General features: G+C 44.4%; 1 protein-coding gene across 1 annotated transcript in view; it reads right to left on the reverse strand.

The window, feature by feature from the left end:
- The window catches only part of LOC133350765 (coiled-coil domain-containing protein 102A-like), an 81,073-nt gene that overhangs the window by 51,881 nt on the left and 6,251 nt on the right, over positions 1 to 22,941 (reverse strand). Inside the window, exons 2-6 of the mRNA XM_061565486.1 lie at positions 17,574 to 17,987; positions 13,374 to 13,949; positions 7,086 to 7,321; positions 4,945 to 5,053; positions 390 to 506 (exon numbers count right to left, since the gene is read on the reverse strand). Coding sequence (XP_061421470.1) covers positions 390 to 506; positions 4,945 to 5,053; positions 7,086 to 7,321; positions 13,374 to 13,949; positions 17,574 to 17,747 — 1,212 coding nt within the window. The 5' untranslated portion in view covers positions 17,748 to 17,987. The remainder of the gene's footprint in view (positions 1 to 389; positions 507 to 4,944; positions 5,054 to 7,085; positions 7,322 to 13,373; positions 13,950 to 17,573; positions 17,988 to 22,941) is intronic.

Genomic DNA, 22,941 nt, shown 5'->3' on the forward strand with positions numbered 1-22,941 from the left:
CTGTCTTCTCGACAGACCTGTTCTTCACCTGAGTACGGCTGCTTGCGTTGTGGCCGAAACGTTGTGAGAATTATTTTATTATGTTTTATTTTTATTATTTTATTATTTCCATTCTACGTGACTTTACCGAAAGAACCAAGAAGACAGCAAGCATCCCTTCGTATCAGAGAATGGCCTACGGAAGTGGACACTGCAGAGTTACTTCTGAGGTCAACAAAGAGCTTTCATTTCGCATTTAAATTCGACAGATATCTCAAGACGCTGAACAAAAACGGTCAAATAAATCTTTCATTTGAGTTTTTTTTTTAATAAGCAACTCATGTTTAAGCTATGGGGGAAAAGGTTACCGTTCCTATGTAGACTCATTAGGGTGCCATCCCACGACTCACCTCAGCCCTCATATCTGAGAGTTTCTTGTCCATGGAGGAGTGGGCGCCGACCTGATCCTCAAGATCCTCTGTCATCCTACCCAGCTCCGCCTCATGGGCCTCTCTCAGCAGTGCCAGCTGATCGACGCGAACACACAGCGGCATCGGCATGGCCAGGAGAAGGGATGGGAAACAAAAATTGAAGGTTTCTCGGCTCCAAAACCGCTCCTCCCGCACCGCTGTGATCGGAGCTTAATGTTAGCCGGAACGCTGTTCCGGGAATGATTTTGGCATCCCACATCCGTCCAACCTCGCGCCTCATTTGGTCCTCATTGCACCCGATATTTTGATAAATCTGTTCACAGGATTATAGGAATTTCGGGTACAATAATACATGGTTATTATGTACAGGCTTACCCTTGTGCTTGAGTGGTAGTGCCTTGTGGCGATAATCCCTACTCTACGGCGGCGTTGCGGAAAATTCCGAGGGCAGAAAATAAGCCCTGGCAGTGATCATCACCTTTTAGAATCATGCCGTTGAGATCGTAAATCGGTCCCGACCAGACAATGGTAATCGCAAAAACAAACCCAGTGTATGGCATTAAAACGCCATGCAATGCAGTCACGTGTTGGTAACTGCCGTTCATGTGAGGCACACTGAATTTGCTTTTCAGATTGAGGAATAGCGGTGATTTATGACAGCGGAGATTAAAAAAAGTTTAAAGACTGAGACGTGATCATTTGCATTACTCATTGCTTTGGGAGCTTAGTTTGAAACCAGATGTTGTGCTAGGAACCTGGCCAGCTGAGGTCAATTCCCGGTCATTGCTAATATCAATTACGAGTGATATCTGAACAAATCTGCCCGTTGACATCAGCGACCCACACTAACTAGAGTGGTGAAGTATGGTCAATTTGTCCCCATGGCAAATATGGTGTGGTGAGGACTTAATTCATCAGTGAAGTTATGATTAAGTGGTATAGATGTTAGTGTTTGTATCAGGAATTACACTTGTTTAACTGCATCATTTGCAGTTACCTATTATTCAACATGTATTTGCATTTTGAAATATTTAGACATTTTAAAATATTTACAACAGATTTAGTTTCGGGGAACTTTTGAATACCTTAATACATTTCTACACCTGTTAATATACATTAGGCATATCGCTATGAATCAATACAATTTTGGATTTTGAGACTAACTATGCATTCATGGACTCGTGCAGCTAACAATAGATTATTTACAAACCATAATTGGATTTTGGGTCAGATTGCTCGAGTAAAATGTGTGTTGTACACCCTCCTCTACCAGACACAGCTATTTATGAATAAAGCGGTCAAGTGATCAAACGTGCCCATTTATTTCTGCTTCAGCACCGCCGGTGTGCTGGAGAGCAATCAACACACATTTGACAATTGGCTACGACGTTTCATTGGTGGTTGCAACCGGCATCATCAGGCAGTTGCTACAATGCTTGCGACTGTCTGATGATGCTCTTTATCACACCGATATACTGAAGCAGTAATCGATTGGCACGTTGGTTCACATGACAGCTTCATCAATTGGCTGTGTCGGATGGAGGACGGTGTACGACACACATTTTATTGACGCGATCTGACCAAAAAAAATATTTGTCTATGCTTGGTCTCGAAAGCCTACTACGTGTGAAATTGGTTATTTACAATTCACGCAAATGTATGTGCTGCGATATTTAGGTTAACAAACTGAACAAAAAAACAAGGCAAATTATTATTTTAATGAATATTGGCGGAGATTAATAAATTCCTGACTTACAAGCTGCCCAATGTGTTTTCGGACTACCACCAGGTTGTTCGGCAGGATGTCCGACGACGTTTCGCTCTATGCATTGGGAGCTCCTTCAGGAACTGAAATCACGTGCCGAGAGCTTATTCAGCACATGGAGCAAAACGTCAGACATCGTGCCCAACAACTCCATGCGATGCAACCCAGACGCACGCCAGAGAGCTATATGACGCAACCTGTAAAACCTAAACAGTCGTACTGACTCACAAGTTGAAGTGCTCATGATGGCTTTTCAAGCCACCGTTAATATTATACATTGGCAGGCGGGTGTTTAGAATGTATGATATACGCACGCGGTATACAGTTGAACGAGGGGACAATCGAAGATTTAAAATTCAAGGCGTGCAAACAATGCAGATAACCGCATGCATTCATAATGCGGGCCGTATTAGTGTTTAAATTATGACGGTATGGTAAATGGCAATTGGTCCATTTTATTTGTGCGTCTGAATTTATGACTGGTAATAAAACAAGGACAGAGGAGCAACAAAACACAGCCTGGGAGTTTTTCATAAAACTGGTGATTTGATTTTGTTTTGTTTATAATTAAAAATTAAGCACCTTACCCCATAAAGTACATGTGGAATGAATTGTGCATAAAACCTTTTCGGGGTCAACAAAGTTACAACTGGTTACCTTGAATTACATTTTAGAAAAATGCGTGTTTTTTTTCTCTATGTATATATTACGGTGAAGGCGATTGCTCTCTTGCGACGAACCCCTCCAGTCGGTGAGATCAGGTTGAAGGAGGTGGCACGAGGTTGTCACGTGATCGATGGATGGCATGAGGTTGTCACATGATCAATTGCTGTCTCATCAAAACGATGATGACCACTGGGCGAGTCCATAACAATGTAAAGTAAGCGTAATGGGTTTGAACGCGGCTCATGAGACTAACCCTGGCTGGACAGTGTTTTCCGCACTTTGGACAGATACACATTGGAGCGTTGCGTAGCATCATTACCGCACAGGCAGTGATCAAAAATCCCCGCATGAAACCTATTCGTCCGGCAGTCCATGGTAAATGATGTTTACCCTCTGCGGAAGCATCGTGGTGTGGGAACAGCAATGGTGGAGCCAGGATTTTCAGGTAGGGGGGGCAACCCCTCCAGCAATAAAAAAAATGATAGGAGTTGTTAGTAAGTAAGGACTTGCCCCTTGCTTTTCATTCGACGCGTGTGCGGCGATGGCACAGCCATCGATCGAGGGTCCAATTTGAACCGTGTTGTGTGATCGGCATCGCGCTCGCTGAAGGTGTTGATGCCTTCAGGGAAGTCGTGGATTGTATACGCAACTGCGCACAATTCTGTGAGTCACTTATAACTGCTTTGCCATTACTTTTTGCCAATTATGGACTCAGACTATTGTCCTATCATCTTATAGAGTCCCTGGCACATAATAATATGCTACACAGTGGCAGTGAGGGTAGCAACATGCCGATTTATTACTAATAAACCCCAATGATCCGATCGCAATTAAGGATTTTGATCGGATCATTGGGGGGGGGGGGGGCACGTGCCACCCCACCCCCCCCCCACTGGCTCCGCCAGTGGGGCAGAGAAACCTTGGTATGGTGCTCTGAGAAGTGCCAGTATGGAACACGAGTGTAGACACCGGCTGACTTTGACCATTGCGCATGAGTAATATCTGCATGGCACAATCTGCCAACAATGGAGACATTTGCTGACCCAACGTGATACGAATGTTGTGATACAACAACAACACCACGTGAGGCTGGGGGCTGGGGGCGAGTAGCGAAGTAGAGGATGGTCCAATTAATTAAGGGGAATTGGTTCGGGGATAAAGGCAAAGAGCGTGGGGAAAAACGGGAGTTGGTTGGTGCCTGGGACGAGAGACGAACAGATGGAGAGACGGAGCAGCAGACAAGAGAGTATAGTATAACGTAGCAGTGGACAAGAGAGTATAGTATACAGTAGCAGTGGACAAGAGAGTATAATATACGGTAGCAGTGGACAAGAGAGTATAGTACAAGGTAGCAGTGAACAAAGATAATATATAGTATGGTAGCAGTGGATAAAGAGAATACAGATAGTGTAGCAGTGGACGGAGCGAGTACAGTATAGGATAGCAGCAGGGTAACGGACCTTGGTGGAGAAAGCTACTACGGAGTGGGACGGCAGAGAGAACGAAGAGCGACCGAGCTGGAGAGAGAGAGCAGAGAGGGAGGTCGCTGGAGGAGAGGAGCAGAGGGAGAGCGAGCGAAGCCAGCGGAGCGAGCGAACGGAGGGACATGGAGTGATGTTGATGGGGAGTTGTGAGTTGAAGAGTACGGAGGGACATTGTGTGATGCCGACGGAGGAGATGTGAACTATACGCGTTAATAAATAACCGAGAAAGACAAAGAAGCTGTCGCGTCAGTACGAGTCCTACAAATATATTGATGTGTCGTTAAACCCACCACCACCCGACACAGCCAACGTAAACAGAACGTGGCCAATTCGTCACTAGTACAGCACACCGGTGTGTTGGAGAGCCAAGCCACAATATTTACAACATTTACAATTGTGGCTTGGCTCTACAACACACCGGTCTGCTGTACTAGTACGGAATTGGCATGTTCTGTTTACGTGACAACCCTTACCAATTGGCTGCGTCGGATGGTGGCGGGTTTAACGACACATATTTACGATATTTACGCGATCTAACCCAAAAACCTGTATTATGGATGATATTGGTCACGAAAGCCGACGTGTTCGTTTACAACCAGGTTGGACATCTGGACCTTACCTGCTTGAGAGCCTCCTGTTTGGACTTGTTGAGCTCCTCGTTTTTGAGCCTCCACTGCAACACCTCGGCCTCCAACTTTTCTATCGTCTTCGTGAGCTCAGACTTGTCTCTGCAAGGCGGCACAGAGGAAAGACCACCCCTCTTATTGGTTGCGCATTAAACGTCTCTCGCACGAAGCCATCGGCTGCGTTCTCAAGTGTACGATTGCTGCAGATGGAAAGCGTTTTTATATTACGGTGTCTTTAAGACTATTTTATATTACGATTATCTAAGGAAAGCTTCTGTGAGTCTCAAGAAGGTGCTTTACAGTCAGATAACACTTGGAATATTTGGAGTATTACATTCATTTTGGCACGCTTGCAGAAGGCAGGAAACCTGACTGCACGGATAAATAAGACAAACTGAATGTGCCCGCAAGGCCACGGGTAAAGGCGGAGCCCTGTAAATGCTTGCTGTCACCACTGGTGGTGGAAGGGCCTCTGCTTGAATGAGCTCTGGAGCACTCCTACACGCTGGCCAAGACATCTCCAAAGAGTTTCGATTTAAAGCTTCTTTCGTGACTGCAGGGATTCATCTTCTTGGTTCTTTCGGTAAAGTCACGTAGAAGGAAAGTAATAAAATAATAAAAATAAAACATAATAAAATAATTCTCACGACGTTTCGGCCACAACGCAAGCAGCCATCCTCAGGTTATTACTTCCCTTCTACGTGACTTTATCGAAAGAACCAAGAAGATCTCCAAAGAGGTTAGAGTCATCACACTTTACCCATTTATTACTGTCGGGTGGACATGGGGGGGGGGGGGGGGTAGGAAATGTAATCAACTTGCCCAGTGTTTCAACCGCCGCGCCGGGAGATCAAACTACGACCTCTTGCATTGTCCGGCGAGCGAAGCATCACATAAACTGCAGTGTCCCAGCCTGCTGTGCCGACACGTAAATGAACGTGGCGGTGCTGTAACCGGTGCCACACGCGTCGACGGCTGCGTCCTCTGGGTGATCAGCCCACCCCCCACATTGCTTCGTGTCTGGCTCAGAGGCTCCGTGTCACCACAACATACAGCAGTGGTTGCTTGGCCAACAGAGACGTACTTCAAATTTGTCTTAAATGCCACGTTCCAAAAATCAATACTTAATTTGGGAACTCATCTTCACGTCTGATGTTTCTCAAGGATCGACAATATATTGGAGCATGTACATCGCAGTTTATAATCTATACCATGCCAGTTTATTCTCGATAAGCAATTAGATGTCTTACTCGGAAAGTATTAACGTACTTGTTTCTGAAATATGCTTTGAATGGCTTCATATTGTAGAGTTTCTCATTGTTAGGCAGTATTTTTAGATCTTACTCTTGCCAAAATCTGTATGAAGACATTTGTATTTATGCTTCTTCACTTTTCATTCCACATGTATATTGTTTATCCCTTGTACGTTATGATGGGTTTTTTTTTCTGTTCTTGTTTTTCAACCTATATCTCCCCTGAAAATACACCTTGAGTCTCAAAGGGATTTCACACGTTGCTGCACGGTCATGAGTCATGTCAAGAGTATCACCACCGTACACGGTCCCGATGTCTTGTAACATCCATCTAATTATCTGGAAACGTAACATTTTTCAAGTGAAGTTGATTTAAAACATAAATGAATATGCAAAGGGGAAAAACCATGTTTGAGGGTCAATTGATCTGGGGTCACGAGATGTCTGGACCACTCTGTACATTAAATATGGCGACATCTCGTGGTACGACATGGATCATATGAATCCACGTGATCCTCCGTTCGGCATATGAGTTAATTATATACGTAAAAAACACTGATTAATTATGACACATAATTGTGACCTTACAGATGTGGATGGCAACCTGTTGATGAATTTGTATAATGTTATGGAGGCTGAGTCCCTATTTGCCACATGACTCTCCGCTAAAAATGTACTTTACAGTACATCTCTACGAAAGTGACCCCCATGTTACAGACAGACAGACAGACGCGTGGACAGGCAGGCAGACAGAGCTCATGCCTCAATGCTTTCCACCTTAGTGGTAAAATGGGGGGCGGGGGGTGGTGATGGGTTACATGAACACAGCACTAATGCATTCGCCCTTGCGTTTGGGGATTGTTTTTGTCCCCGACACTCACTCGCGCTCCTTGAGCAGCGTCTTCAGGGACTCGTCGAGGCGCAGCCGCAGCACCGTGGCCCTGGCCAGCTCCTCCTCCACGGCCGAGGCCACCGCCGCCTCCTGGCAGCGCCCCGCCGGCCCGGCGCGACGCCGGTAGTTCCCCGCGTCGCGCCGCTTCTCCCGCGGCTCCGCCGGGCTCCCCGTACCGCCGCCGCCGCCACCTCCTCCCGGAGCCTCCTCGATGAGCATCGTGTCCTGCGCGCATTTTGGAAGCGGACCGGCGTCACTGGGCCGAGGTGGCCTCGGGCAATGGTCGCGCGGTGCCTCTGTGGCTTTGTGGTGACTTTGTGGAAGTTACGGCGCCGTGGCGTAGCGGTTAGCGCGGCCGCTGCGCAACGAAGCCGGCGGCTCGTGTTCGATTCACGCTCACGGCCAATATCGGCGACGATTATCTGAACCGGTCCTGGGACTCCCCTCTAGGTCGACTCAGCCTCAAATGGGTACCTGGTGCAGTGTGCAAGCATCGCCACTAGGGAGACGTGCCGGCCTTCACGGGTGCTACTCGCTAACAGAACTCGCCCCAACAGTCTGTTCAAGGCTATATGGGGGATCTTTGGCTTTGTGTGGAGTGGTAGTGGAGTGATCAGCGCACTGCAAACTCGGTGACCTAAGTTCACTTGCCAGCCAAGGCGAACATCAGTATCGGTTCAGATATGGACTGGCCCCGGACATCTCCGAGGTTGACTCAGCCACAAATGAGTAGTACTCGGTGTTACCTTGAAACATCAGCATTGGGGAGAAAAAGGCAGCTGGGTGTGGTGCTGGACAAACAGCCTCCTAATGTCCATGTCCCTTCCTTCGTTGGCGCTCGCAAATATAACTTTCCCCAAAGTCTATGTAGGCTATATGGATATTAGAATTTGGTGTCTGTATGTGTGGTGTGTGCTTGCGTGGTGGGAAGTAGTGGTGCAATGGTTGGTGGCGCACTGCACTGCAAACAAAAACACACCTTTTGATTCCGAACTATATATACAATCATTGGTAAGCAGTGGCGGCTCCTGCAAAATCTCTCAGGGGGGGGGAAATGTCTGGATGATTGATAAGGATAAGGTCCACCCATGCAATGGATAAATTAACAGCTTAAGCATGTAAAGGCAACTTCACTTCTTTAATATTAATGAAAAATAAAGTGACTCTTACAATACATCTTGTTTGTTTCTATACTCACTATTAATACAATCCACTCAAGTTTCTTTAATTAAAGATTCCACTAGGTTTCGATTTAAAGCTTTCGTGACTGCAGGGATTCATCTTCTTGTTTCTTTCGGTAAAGTCACGTAGAAGGGAAGTAATAAAATAATAAAAATAAAACATAATAAAACAATTCTCACGACGTTTCGGCTACAACGCAAGCAGCCGTCTTCAGGTGAAGAATGAGACACTACCAAACTAGGAGCTTATATATAAGCTGCATTGGGGGTTGAAGAGCGCCTTAACAAAAAGAATGTGCATGTGAAGAGGAATTTAGCATATTCATGGAAAATGCGTAAGCGTTGGGCGGGGGGGTGTCAAAGTCATATTATGCCCATGCATTATGCAGGATCAGCAGCAACCAAGGGGGGTGCAGGGATTAGCAGTAACAAAGGAAAGGAATGTTAATGATATGTAGCTGCAGTTACTCAACAACCACGTAGAAAACTAAAGTATAAACTACATAAAAAACTAAAGTATAAACTGCATCGCACCATCAGTATACTTACTATACTCTATAATAAGCTGAGTTACTAACAGCAAGTAATACATTACAATTCTACCTCGTAAAAATTCTATAATATGCTTCCATCTAAACCTTATTCTCTTATATCACACGAGCATATACCGTACTATATACTGCCATAGATAAACCCAACATTAAATTATATACTGTATTGCTGTAAACCAACCTATATCTTATACATTTAATATAACACTATGTATTATTCTACACACCCTAATGTGTATCGAAATGGTTTATTACGTCCTTCCAATGATTGCTGAGCCAGAATCCATCTTCTCGGTTAAAATTGTCTCTGTGTTTGTATATGTGGATCGCCTCATGAACGAATCTCTCATGATAGCCAGATGGCTTGCAGAGAACCTCTGTCTTGGAGAAGTCGATATCATGTGAGCCCACTGAGTTGTAACAGTGATCTGCCACGGCTGAGGTGTTTGTCCTACCGTGTTTCAGGTCAGCTTTATGTTCACGGATGCGGTCCGAGACATGTCGTTTGGTTTCCCCAATGTAACTGCTACCACAGAGGCAACTTAGTTTGTAGACGCCAGGGTACTGTATGTCTGGAACCACATCTTTTACAGACGGTACCAGATCACGGATTTTATGTACTGTGTTGAATCGGACCTGGATCTTGTGTTTAATCAGGATTTTGGAGATCTTTTTTGTGACCCCAGCAATGTAGGGTAAGGTGATGGTCTTGAAAGGCTCCTCAACAGGATCCTTCTTGATGGTTGGAGTGATGGCTTTGCGGATTGTATAGTCGGAGTAACCATTTGCCTTAAGAGCTTGGCGTACGTGTTTGAGTTCACTGGAAATGTGTTCATGGTCGGAGATGCATTGGGCTCTATGATATAGAGTCTTGATGAGGGAATTCTTCTGGGATGGATGGTGGTGGGAATCCGGTTTTAGATAAGCATCCGTGTGGGTGGCTTTCCTGTAGACAGAGTGGCTCATTGAACCATCAGGTCTCCTTTTGATTAGGACATCCAAAAAGGGTAGCTTGCCATCATTTTCGACTTCCATGGTGAATCTGATGGCTGGGTGTATGGAATTGATGTGGTCGAGAAATTGGTCTAGAGCAGGCCGGCCATGTGGCCAGATGACAAAAGTGTCCTAATCAAAAGGAGACCTGATGGTTCAATGAGCCACTCTGTCTACAGGAAAGCCACCCACACGGATGCTTATCTAAAACCGGATTCCCACCACCATCCATCCCAGAAGAATTCCCTCATCAAGACTCTATATCATAGAGCCCAATGCATCTCCGACCATGAACACATTTCCAGTGAACTCAAACACGTACGCCAAGCTCTTAAGGCAAATGGTTACTCCGACTATACAATCCGCAAAGCCATCACTCCAACCATCAAGAAGGATCCTGTTGAGGAGCCTTTCAAGACCATCACCTTACCCTACATTGCTGGGGTCACAAAAAAGATCTCCAAAATCCTGATTAAACACAAGATCCAGGTCCGATTCAACACAGTACATAAAATCCGTGATCTGGTACCGTCTGTAAAAGATGTGGTTCCAGACATACAGTACCCTGGCGTCTACAAACTAAGTTGCCTCTGTGGTAGCAGTTACATTGGGGAAACCAAACGACATGTCTCGGACCGCATCCGTGAACATAAAGCTGACCTGAAACACGGTAGGACAAACACCTCAGCCGTGGCAGATCACTGTTACAACTCAGTGGGCTCACATGATATCGACTTCTCCAAGACAGAGGTTCTCTGCAAGCCATCTGGCTATCATGAGAGATTCGTTCATGAGGCGATCCACATATACAAACACAGAGACAATTTTAACCGAGAAGATGGATTCTGGCTCAGCAATCATTGGAAGGACGTAATAAACCATTTCGATACACATTAGGGTGTGTAGAATAATACATAGTGTTATATTAAATGTATAAGATATAGGTTGGTTTACAGCAATACAGTATATAATTTAATGTTGGGTTTATCTATGGCAGTATATAGTACGGTATATGCTCGTGTGATATAAGAGAATAAGGTTTAGATGGAAGCATATTATAGAATTTTTACGAGGTAGAATTGTAATGTATTACTTGCTGTTAGTAACTCAGCTTATTATAGAGTATAGTAAGTATACTGATGGTGCGATGCAGTTTATACTTTAGTTTTTTATGTAGTTTATACTTTAGTTTTCTACGTGGTTGTTGAGTAACTGCAGCTACATATCATTAACATTCCTTTCCTTTGTTACTGCTAATCCCTGCACCCCCCTTGGTTGCTGCTGATCCTGCATAATGCATGGGCATAATATGACTTTGACACCCCCCCGCCCAACGCTTACGCATTTTCCATGAATATGCTAAATTCCTCTTCACATGCACATTCTTTTTGTTAAGGCGCTCTTCAACCCCCAATGCAGCTTATATATAAGCTCCTAGTTTGGTAGTGTCTCATTCTTCACCTGAAGACGGCTGCTTGCGTTGTAGCCGAAACGTCGTGAGAATTGTTTTATTATGTTTTATTTTTATTATTTTATTACTTCCCTTCTACGTGACTTTACCGAAAGAAACAAGAAGATGATTCCACTAGGTGGCGACAAATAATATTGTTGGATGAAACGTGCTTACGTATGATGACGTAAGCACGTTAGGGCGAGCCCTCCCGGAAGCCATAGAGAATGCATTGCAGCGCCCCCCGGTCGAAAAAAAACATCTTTGAATGTAAGTCTATGGGGCCACGCGGGGCGATTCTCAACCGGAATGAAATCGCCCAAAAAGAGGCGGTACTCCACAGAACGTGACATAACGCTGATTGGACTATATCCAGAGGCACAGTGACGGCTAGCGTGACTCTGTGGTTGAATGACATTGGTGGTGCGTCGCCCAATCGCCCTAATGAAGAAACCGCCTCTGTTGGTAAGCTATATCTGTACCTATCATAAACATCCCTGATGTTGACAAATAATTACTTTGCGGAGTGCATAACCATCAATCCTTGGTCACGCAATTTGGCTGTGCGTGGTTCTGCCCATAACACGCCTTGTGTGTGTGGTGGCAGCCTTCATAGGTGCTCGCTCGCAAACAGCAGTAGGCTAAACGGGGATCTGTGGCGCTGCTCTGGGTTGGGGCTGTCCCTGGGTTGGGCTGGACTGGGCTATTGGCAGGTGTTGTGGTTGAAAGTCAAAAAAGTGCTGTTCTTTAATTGGCGCTGGTGGCATATTGGCAGTTAGAAAAAAAAGACTAAAAACAGCCCCCGCACAGGTGCCATGCTCCGATAGAGGCATTGTTCAACAGATGTTTGCCTCGGCTTATAATTGGTGACTTTTCTCTACGCTTGTAGAAGACGTGAATATAAACGCGCCGTTGCGTGGAGGGATGACGGCCAATAGTCAACGATGGCGACGGGAGTGGCAGCCAAGAAACGGAACTTGTGCCCGGCTGGAGCACATCGACTGATAGGATGGAGTGATGAAAAGAAAAAAATAACCCGTAAAAACAAAGTTTTTCACTATAAATCCTTCATATGCGTGTTCAATGGGCCACAACCCAGCCCACATTGGTCTTTGAAACGGGCGGCTAGAGTCCTCTCGTCCTCTGGCTTGAGATGGGCCAGATGATTGCCTGCCACCATTAAGCAATTGGTAATTAAATATAAAAAAAAATTACCTAAAAAGTGTAAAATTTTGGAAAAAAAATTTCACGAAAAGAAATTGTCACGCACAACGAGTCTGTGTGCAAAATGTCAGCTCGATTGGATTACGGGAAGTGGGTTAAAAAACGACCAAAAGATTTGCACTGTCGTGAGCGCGCAAGCAAGCAAGCAAGTGAACTTAATATAAAGGATTTAAAAAGAAGCTCGTGCATGGAGGCCCATTGGGTATTGATGAGGCGGAACTGTGAGAGATTGTGTCGGTTACGGGGAGATTTCATTCAGCAGTGGATTGATCACGACTGCTGAAGATGATGGGATGAGAAACTCTGATGGGCAAAAAAACCGAGAAGATAAACTTGGCTACTGGACATTTTCTAAGAAATGGAACTATATTGGTAATGGAAGAGCAACTAATTGAAGAACATTCAGCAGTTGAAGGCTATACTGACGTGGAGGTATCGCAAGTGCCTTGTTCGGATCAAAGTACTGTAAAAGTGGGAGTTGGGTGGATTGAAGCTGCCAAGGAGTGGATGAGAATGGCCCCAAAGTGACGCGGCCTTCGGAATTGGGCGGATAATGGTGGAGTTTTCTGTGTTCGTGATATACACGAGATGATAACGTACACATTCAACGACGAAGTTAGAATTCTGGCCGAAGATAACTCGGCCCATAATCTGTGAGCAATAAAACTAGAAGTCGGTGGGAACGGTCCGATTGGTGACTGGCGCCTGCCATTGGAGAAGAACCTCCCGATGCTCATTTGACTAGAGGGGGAAACACTTTGACTTGACGTACATCTTGTGATAAAAACCTTTAAACGCCTCACTTTCCGCTCGGTGAAGTACGCGCGTGTTCATCGCCTGCGATAACGATGCGTGTAGTTTGGCCGACGGCCACTTGCCTTGCTGCTGGGTAGCGCCACCGGGCGTTTGCCTGGCTCCGTGTCTCGAACAGGCTCCTGCTCCGGGCTGCTCATCCTCTCCACCTCCTTGCCAGCTCTGTTAACGTCTCCGGGCTCTCTCTCAGCATCACCCGCCTCACGATCATCATCGTCGTCGGCATTCAGATCTTCCTGTTGCCGTTCCCCTTCTTCGTCATCCTCATCGTCGACATCTTTCCTGTCACGCGCGTCCTCCTCGTCACCCTCCTCGCCCGCACCCCGTCGTTCCGTCTCGGCTCGGAGGGTCCGGGCGCTGTCGGCGCTCACCCCGCGCCTCTCGCGCCGCGCCTCCGCCAGCTCGGCCGTCGCCCCCTCGAGCCGCTCGCGCAGCGCGCGCGCCTCCTCGCGCGCGCGGTTGCGCTCGGCGCGCACCTTGGCCCACTTCTCGCGCCAGCTCGCCGTGCAGTCTGACCACCAGCGCATGGTCTTCTCCAGCTGCAGCGCCCGCGTGCGCGCCTCCTCCAGCTCGCGCAGCCGCAGCTCCTCGTGGCCGCCGCGAGCCAAGGCCCAGTCGCCGTCCTCCATCACCGACAGCTCCTTTATACGGGGAGGGAGCGGGGGAGAGACAAACTTTTTGGGTCATTTTCAGCGGGGGGGGGGGGGGGGGGGGGGGGTCACCGTTCTTTCTTGTGGATCTCTCGACCCTTTTCTGTCGACTGTTCAGATTGTATCGTCGTTGTGCACTTACTTGTCACGTCCATTGGCCACTTCATTGCCATCGTCGTTATTGTCGTCGTCAAGTCATCGTCATTTGTATTCACCAGCCATGATTGTATTCACTACAGGATTAAGGGCTCCCCAGGCCATCGCCCTCCATAACGATAGTCCATCTATCCGCTTTCATCTCTCTCCAGTGGACGTCTTCTCAGGTGCATACCTGTCAACCCCTTATCAGTGCCCTACCTTATTACAGACCAATTAAGACCTTATTGGTCACCCCGCGCCCTTATAAACCTCAAAGTTCAGCATACAAAGTCACATCGCAAGGGAGAAACACAAACAAATGCACCAACAAAAAATTAGTTGCCCATATTCAAACGGCTGTCCGCCGTATGGACCTGAAAACTCAATTTCCCGTACAAGAATACGGGTAAACCGTATGAGTTGACAGGTATACAGGCGTGTCAACCCCTTTGGATGCCACTCTGCCACTGGCCTCCATCTCCGTTGCTGCAACAGGTCCTGTCCATGTCTTTGTCCTGCCTATTATCGTCGCCATTATCAAAATCACTACAACGATTCGCCATTTTCTCCCGGTGACGTGGTTTCAATTAATGGCCATGCAACCTGTTGCCAATCGGTATCTCAACTTGGTCTGTGCCTCTCCTAACTGACCTAGAAATCATAAAATGCCTCAAGGCGATATACGGATGTTTAACTTATTTTGCACCGTACGTAACTAACCGTGCTAATCAGAGGTGTCGGAGGGGGAAATAAACTAAACACAAAATTAGTTCTAAAGAAAGTATTTGCCATTCAATGTGTCAACAATAGCACTGGGTTTACAATGCTATATAGGAGCATGAATCTGGTCCGTGATGATGTGGAGGGACCAATGTTATACATCCTATTATCCGTGGGGTAATCTGCAATTTTACGTCACTCAACCACGGGAAACAAGTCACGGACAATCACAAAAAATAGGATGAATTTTCTGCGCGACTCCTATTATTTGTGATCCATTTTTTAGATAATAGGAAGCTGACCCACAGACAAAGATTGGAAACCCCTCAGAAAATTGCATACAATAGTAAAAATAGAGCGGCAGAGAAGAGGGGGTTTTGTCAAAACCCTTCAGCTCTTGTGGATTAATAGCATCCGTAGATAAGAGGAGTTCTCTACGTTTGCTAAAAGCAGCTGCCCAGCAACATGTAAGGACAATCATGGAACTTATCAGCTTATTTGTGAAAGCGTAAATATATAAACACATTATGATTCTATGTACATGTGTATGTACTTCATATATTTCATACATGTGTATATATACTTGTGATGCATTTTTTATGTACCAATGCACAGTGTAGCTATATAAATGTATTCATATGAAAGATATACTGTGAGATATTTATTGAATTTGTGAATTTATGTGTTGTCTTATTTATAGAGCATGCATCTATAATGTTACTGGTTGTTAATTCAGCCAGTTGCAAAACTGCTTGCTATATTTGTCCAGCATGCATGTATTATGTATGTGTGCTTTTCAGTGTCTCATTTTATTTTTGTTGCAGGACCAGTAGATTAACAACTACAAGCCAAACCTTGATGTCCCCGTGTATTTGGCATGAGGATACCTAATAGACAAGGGAGTTTTTAACAAATAGCTAGATCACTCCCAGATCATCGTTTTTGTCTTATCTGGTATTGATTTATAACGATTATCATATTTTGCTACTGGCAAAGGAGGTTCCAAAAAAAACTTGTTTTATGGATGATATTGTTCGCGAACGCCTACCACGTGTTAAAGTGAAGGACAGAGATTGGGAACGTTGCCATGGCTTTAGTCGTAATGAGGCAGCAGAGTTGCCAGTAATTATTATAAACATTATTTTGTACGCTCATAGCTGTACATGTTATGCAATCTGTTTGTGAAAATACACATTGTGGTTCGAGAACTGCCCATTGAAGCTAATCACCCGAGCTTGATTTCTGGCCCAGGCTGACATCGATGGCCAGTGATATCCGAACCAGTCTTGGGTATCTCATATCTACCAAACCACACTGACCAGTGTGATGAATTATGATCGTTGTTATGATTATTATTAAATAAATGTTTGAGTAATTGATTTTAGTGTGCATCATTTACTTTGCTACTGAAATAACTTTTTTGGCATCAGGGTAATAACTGAACGATTTAATATACTTTACATTTTGAATACATTTATAACCTCTTGTAGTTATTGCACACGAGTGTATATAGGTCACTGGCTATACTGCTAATGTTACAAGCAACACTTGGTGTCACGCAGCTGATTTTGGTGAGCCACTATTCTGCCATCCCTTAAAGCCCTTACCTTCCCCGCGACCAATGGAGTGTGAGAAAGCCTTCAGGCAGACGTGGATTGACAAAGTGATTGCAAATTATACGTATGGTGATTACTGTAAAGCTTACTTTTCGAGAAAAATATCCAGAGGCCCATTTTTTTGTATTTAGGCCCCAAAAAACGATGGCCCAGAGTCTGGTTGTTTGGTTGGTTTCACTCGGTGGACAGAGCTCGCCTAAAATTCTAAATTACCATTGTAAAACACGTTAAAAAAACAAACAGTGAAGCCTCCATAAAACAAATGATTTTGTGATTATGCGTTGGCAGTGGTGCACAATTGCAAATTCAAAAAAACTCAACACATTCATAATTAACACTCCTTAAAAGTAAAAGTATACACACTGAATATGTGCTTTATAGCACATATGCTCTGAAAATTTACCACTGTCCGAAACGTCACCTATTTATCAACGAAGACACAAATATATGTAAAAAGCACAATGACATGTGTGCGCGTGCACAAATCATGAGCATGTCCTGGGGAAGTTTGTGCAGCACGATTTCTTTGTTTTGATGGGTTGTTTTTTAAATCGTCATTTACACATTTGACGTAACCTTTTATATACGTTTCATGTTATTGACAAACGTGTTGTGTTTTTGCTGTTGTTATTTATCCAAAAGGCTTTGGGATCAAACCTCCCTCTCAAGCGATTTGCACCAGGGACTTAAACAAGAAGAAGAAAAAAAATTAACCCGTAAAAACAAAGTTTTTCACTATAAATCCTTTATATGCGTGGCATCGGTTTTATTTTATTATTCATTTCTGTTTTTTTGAGTAAGTTTCATTTTTATCACATTGGTATTTTAAATTAAATATGAAAATTTTTTTTCCTAAAAAGTGGAAAATTTTGAGAAAAAATTTTCACGAAAATAAATTGTCACACACAACGAGTCTGTGTGCAAAATGTCAGCTCGATTGGATCACGGAAAGTGGGTTAAAAAACGACCGAAAGTTTTGCACGGTCGTAAGCACGCAAGCAAGCAAGCAAATGAACTTAATATAAAGGATTAAAAAAACCCCTCCACATCCGATCTCCCAACAACAGTGATGAGCATGTCTGGGACACGACGATGTGGGCGGGTGTGGAAGAAAAAAAAACAACCCAGCGGCACGAAATACCGTGAGCACGGTGTCGCTCTGCTGGCACGCGGCAGACCGAGTGGTGGGACAGATGGCGATGCACGTTGGCTGCACGGAGTGCCCGTCTCCTCCTCCGCACGTGCGGGCGAGTCCACGCGGGCGATCGGCGTCCCCGTGTGCCGTCTGCGCCTTCGGAGATGGAATCCGGTTCATTATTATTATTCAGGATTTTTTTTTTCGCCAGCGATTTTTTTCTTGTTGTTGTTGCTGAAATCTTAACAGCTTGTGCTCCGTCGCGTTGTGGTTTGTTTTATTCCCCACACTCACACCTACTCCTCCCGCGCCCCCCCTCCCCCTCCTTGTTCAGGAGGCTTCTGCTAAATCCCCGTGGAAAGTTTGATGAGTTGACATCTCGGCTGATGGCCCCTGCAAAGTTTCTCCGCTGGAAACCATCTGAAAATGAAAAACATTAATAATTTAAGCAACCTTTAGCTCCCCCGTTGTGACTGCAAAACATGTTACACGGTCTTACAGTTATTTCATTTTGACTATACGTGAACATGAATCATTTTGCCCGTGTTAAAAACCTCTAATATTCGGTAGATTATATCCCATTCCACTGTTACTGTTGGGTTTTATATTTTAAATATAGTAAAAGTTGTTTCCTTTATGAATTGATAATTAAACAAAATGTATGCCTTTGTATTTAATACAATATACCAGTGTTATGCCTACAGTGTATGAATATACTGCAGCACCATTCCATAGTCTTAATTGGTACAATTACTGTTATTCTGCACTTCTCCAGGTGATGCCTCTTACTCAAGAACAATGCAATTAGAGGCCCAGTACAGTAGATGTTTTTTTGTGTGTGGCTCAGGTATACAGGCAAAGCCTCATTAATAATCAATCGCAAATTGTGTGCCGTTACATTCCAAGACTTCTACTCCAAGCCATTAAATAACTAAACGACTCTGCATGACGCTTTTGCCCGGTTCAGCAGAGGTATAACGATAGGTCGAGGGTGAGGTGCTCGCTTCATCATCTCAACCTGAATCTTTAAAACGTGTTTCAAAAGCGATGCCTCCAGGCTGGCAATCTCCTCACTGCCCCCGGAGCTCAGTCAATCTCAGCCTTGATACCGAACCAAATGCCAATGCCACATCTGGGAGCTCTGGGCTCTGCTGTTTTCCAATGGGAAGCAGTTGCAATCATTTCCTGCCTGAGCCTCATTTGAACTATTCGGTCTCAAACCGCAGGAAGCTCCAGTGAAGGGGCTAAGCCTCCGGGGCTGCCACAAAGCGACACGGCAATGCACAACACAGACACGTGCGGTCGGGTTGACGTCGGTATTTTATTTTTGAAAGTGCCCTTTTCTTGAAATAAATCAAATGAAACGCATTCACACCCACCATTCATTGCACGCGACCGACGTAGTCACTCGCCAACGTCGTATTGAATGTACGGGCGTGCATAATGTGGCTATTGAAACGTATACACACTGAGTGCAGTTGGCATGCACGCTCTCTCGTACTTATCGCTGTGCAAACTCGACGGCATTTTTTTTTTCGCCTTGGGGACAAATGCGGAAGGCCCAAGCAATTAGCCGCACGGTGATTTTTGTCAATTTGTAAGAAATGAGAACTCCTAATGGGATAAGAGTCACGGTTTGGCTTTTTCTTTTTTTGGCATCTGGAATTTAGAATAACAGGCAGTGTGTTCGCTCCGCGCTTCGCGGAGATCGCTTTGCTTCAGAGCTCTGCAGGACATGGATGACTGCCCGCAACCACAAATTGCAACAAAGACGGGCATTGTGTGGCATGGAGAGGAATTTAATAATGCGCTCATCCAAAAAAAAAGTGGCAGATAGGACTTAAATTAGAAGGAAAACTTGTATCTCACCAACTTGCAACAATTAGGGTCCCTCATTGAATTCTCTTATATTTAGGGTTATTTTCATAACTGTGTTTCGACATGCTATGCCAATGTGATTGACATCTTACATACAATGATGAGGTTGTCTTTACGGAGTTAAAGCGATGTTGCATTAAATGCCAGCATTGTAGGATTGCAAGAAAATTAATTTGCCTATGTTCATTTGGTTTGTTTTTGTATCACACCCTCTCCTGAACTCCCTTTTAACCTCAATATATACCTTTGTAGAAAAAAAATTGACTGACAAGCTTGGAACTAAAGGTTTAGGCTGACAAGTGAAAACATCCATATGTAAAAATCTGAGTCAAATTGCTTGCATCATGCTCAAATAGGTTACTGGACAAAAATAAATTGCGAACAACATTCAACACAGGAAAATGCGTTTCTGTACTTTAGAAGGGAATGTGTAGCAGGATTAATAAGATTGCTAAATGTGACAAGGTCAGATTTGTGAACCTCTAGAGAAAATCAAAGTCACTCCATGCAGTATTTTTGCCACTACATGTGAGCGGTTAATTGCAATGGTGGTTATGTAACGGTCGGATATGCGCTGATGCCTAGTGTATTTCTAATCGTTCAAAAACGCATCTGCACAGTAGAACATATTTATTTATCTATGCTCTCTGGATCTGAGTGCTTGTGATATTTGTTAACATAGCACTGGTCAACACACTTTTTCTGGCATAAGGTATTCCAACAGTTTTAAGGTAATTTTGGGGTGCTGATTCCAAATCTGGCATCAGTTTTTGTCTATCACATCAGGTTTTTGAGATATCAAATATTGCATTTTCAATAAAAACGGCGGAATAAAAATATTAAATAAATGTGGATATCTACATAAAATTATATTATAAACACACTATCCTAAAAATACAGCACCATATTTTAACACTAAAGCAGTCACTGACTCGCAACAACTTGCAATCATAAGTGACAGAGTTAATTTCGGGTAAATCAATGAAAATGGGGTATGCCGATAGCATAAAAATGAGATGAGATAGAGCAAATCTGAGATCAGATTTGGAATCAGCACCCTGAAATTAGTCTAAAATAGCTGCAAAAGTCCAGGCCAGAAAAAAATGTATTTTTTTTGTTGACCAGTGTAATCAGTCTTGAGACTCAGTAATGTTCTCCTGAATTCATAAATAGATTCACGTTATTGTAATTTTACTAATCCCTAGGTGTTGGGGTTCAGGGGCTTCATATAACAGCTGCAAAAGTCCAGGCCAGAATTTTTTTTATTACCAGTGTAGTGCTTCATGTTATCATCGTGCTCAGTTCACTGCAAGGTGACCACTTCTCAATGGCGACATGACCAGTTTCAGTGGTTATCTGAAAATTCTATTTAGTTTTCATATGTAGCATGTCTCTCCTTATGCTGAAACTGACATTTTACATTGCCTTTGTATGTACTATATTGTACTCTATTAGTCTGATTGCCAGTCCATCTGACATTAAACTAATTGTTTGTTGATGCTGCATGTGAAGTGGTGTCAACAACACTGCCTTAAAAGAATAAAATATATAATTGGTTACATTTTGGGCAATATCTATTCTTCATAGCACATAAACCAATATGAGATTGATCATAGGTTGTATTGTCATTTAATTGCCATATGCTCCGTATTTTTTCATATTTTTTATGAGCATTCACCCAACATTACATTCATATATATTGTACATCAATATATGGCATATTTTCTCGAAAAAACCCATAGATTTTCTTCAAAATGACCACGAAATTTGGCAGGTAACTTAAATTGTAGGAGCATCATAGTATGCAGAGAATAGAGTAATGATGTGTGTACACACGACACGGCAAGATTTTACAAAGGGACACCCATAACTCTGAATATTAGCTGTACTAACAGTTCACCTGCAGAATGTATGGACTCTCATCATCTATGTTGCAAAGAGTGTGTTTTTGCTGCTGGTAATCCCAATGCTTTTGTCATTCCATGAACATGTTCATACATAGTTAATGAGTGGTACTATTTGTACTGACACTCTGTTCTCATGGACGCACAACCGAGGAGCGTATGTTACCATTGCTCAATTTTTCATGGCGCTTGCCCTGGACTCGATTTCAGAGATGTTGTATTGCGTGCATACATCACAAGACACCTGTAAAGCCTACATGCCACATTAATACTGGTAGGAACCACCTGGTTCCACCAGCCCACAGGGGATTATTGTGTCCGTCCGTCCGTCGTGAATCCAAAAATGGGAGGGGTGGGGCTGGGTGGAGAGGGGAGGGTGGGGAGGGGTTGGATGGGGAGGGGAGGGTGGGGAGGGGCTGGGTGGAGAGGGGAGGGTGGGGAGGGGTTGGGTGGGGAGGGGAGGGTGGGGAGGGGCTGGGTGGGGAGGGTGGGGCTGGGTGGGGGTTGGGAGGCGTGGGGCTGGGTGGGGAGGGGCTGGTCACCCCGTAGTGCCCTTATAAAACTCAACGTTTAACCTACTCACGCCGGCTTGTGCCCGCCCTCACAGTCGGGCATATTTGCGGAATACACCACGCCGCCATTGACCCTGGCCATTGACCGAGCAACCCAACGTTCCTACCAGCTCCCTCCGCAGGTATGCGTTACACGAGCAACGCTTATTGATACCATTATCTGTTTGTACTCGAGAAAGTGCATTAATTTGCTCTATTACTGTCTAGGTTTTAGAGGTTGTGCTGGACAGCTCTGTGTTGTCAGGTTGTACTGCGTGCTGTACAGCATGATGTCTGACGTTTAAAACTACGTGCTGGGCGCTTCTGGAGGCAAATTATTTTTAGTGGTTGTGATGATTAAGTTACTGCACAAGCACACAGCACGTGGGATGAAAAGTCGGACGTCATGCCGAACAACACGTGTCACATCCTGATAACACATCAGAGAGCTGTACGTTAGCTGTATGCATGCTCAACCATTTTATGATGTACTAGAAGGTTTTGGCAGAGGGCCTATGGTCTACTCCAGCTCTAACAAAAACTTGTTGATAAAGTCTATTCCAGATGATGAAGCCGCGTGCATCGCTGCTGTCGTATCAGTGAGTGTTTACTCACTTTATCACTGAGGAAAGGTCTGCAAACACAATTCTAATCTCAACGTTCCTGATAGAGGTGGCAAATACTCAATTTAACACGTAGGCTTTCGCGACCAGTATTATTCATAATAAACGTTTTTTTGGGGTTAGAACACCAAAGGAACATTAAATTGCAAACACAATTCTAATCTCAACGTTCCTGATAGAGGTGGCAAATACTCAATTTAACACGTAGGCTTTCGCGACCAGTATTATTCATAATAAAGTGTTTTTGGGGTTAGAACACCAAAGGAACATTAAATTATCCCAAACACAGCTGTCAGCAGTGGCAGAGCATGCTTGCCAACAAGGACATTCAATTGATTTTGATAACGTTGAAGTGTTATGCAGAACGAATTATTACTGGCCAATATTAGTTAAATAATCAGTTGAAATTGAGAAGAAT

The sequence above is a fragment of the Lethenteron reissneri genome, chromosome 35 (assembly GCF_015708825.2).
Source record: "Lethenteron reissneri isolate LAM-NWPU_2019-01 chromosome 35, ASM1570882v1, whole genome shotgun sequence".
Classification (NCBI taxonomy): Eukaryota; Metazoa; Chordata; class Hyperoartia; order Petromyzontiformes; family Petromyzontidae; genus Lethenteron; species Lethenteron reissneri.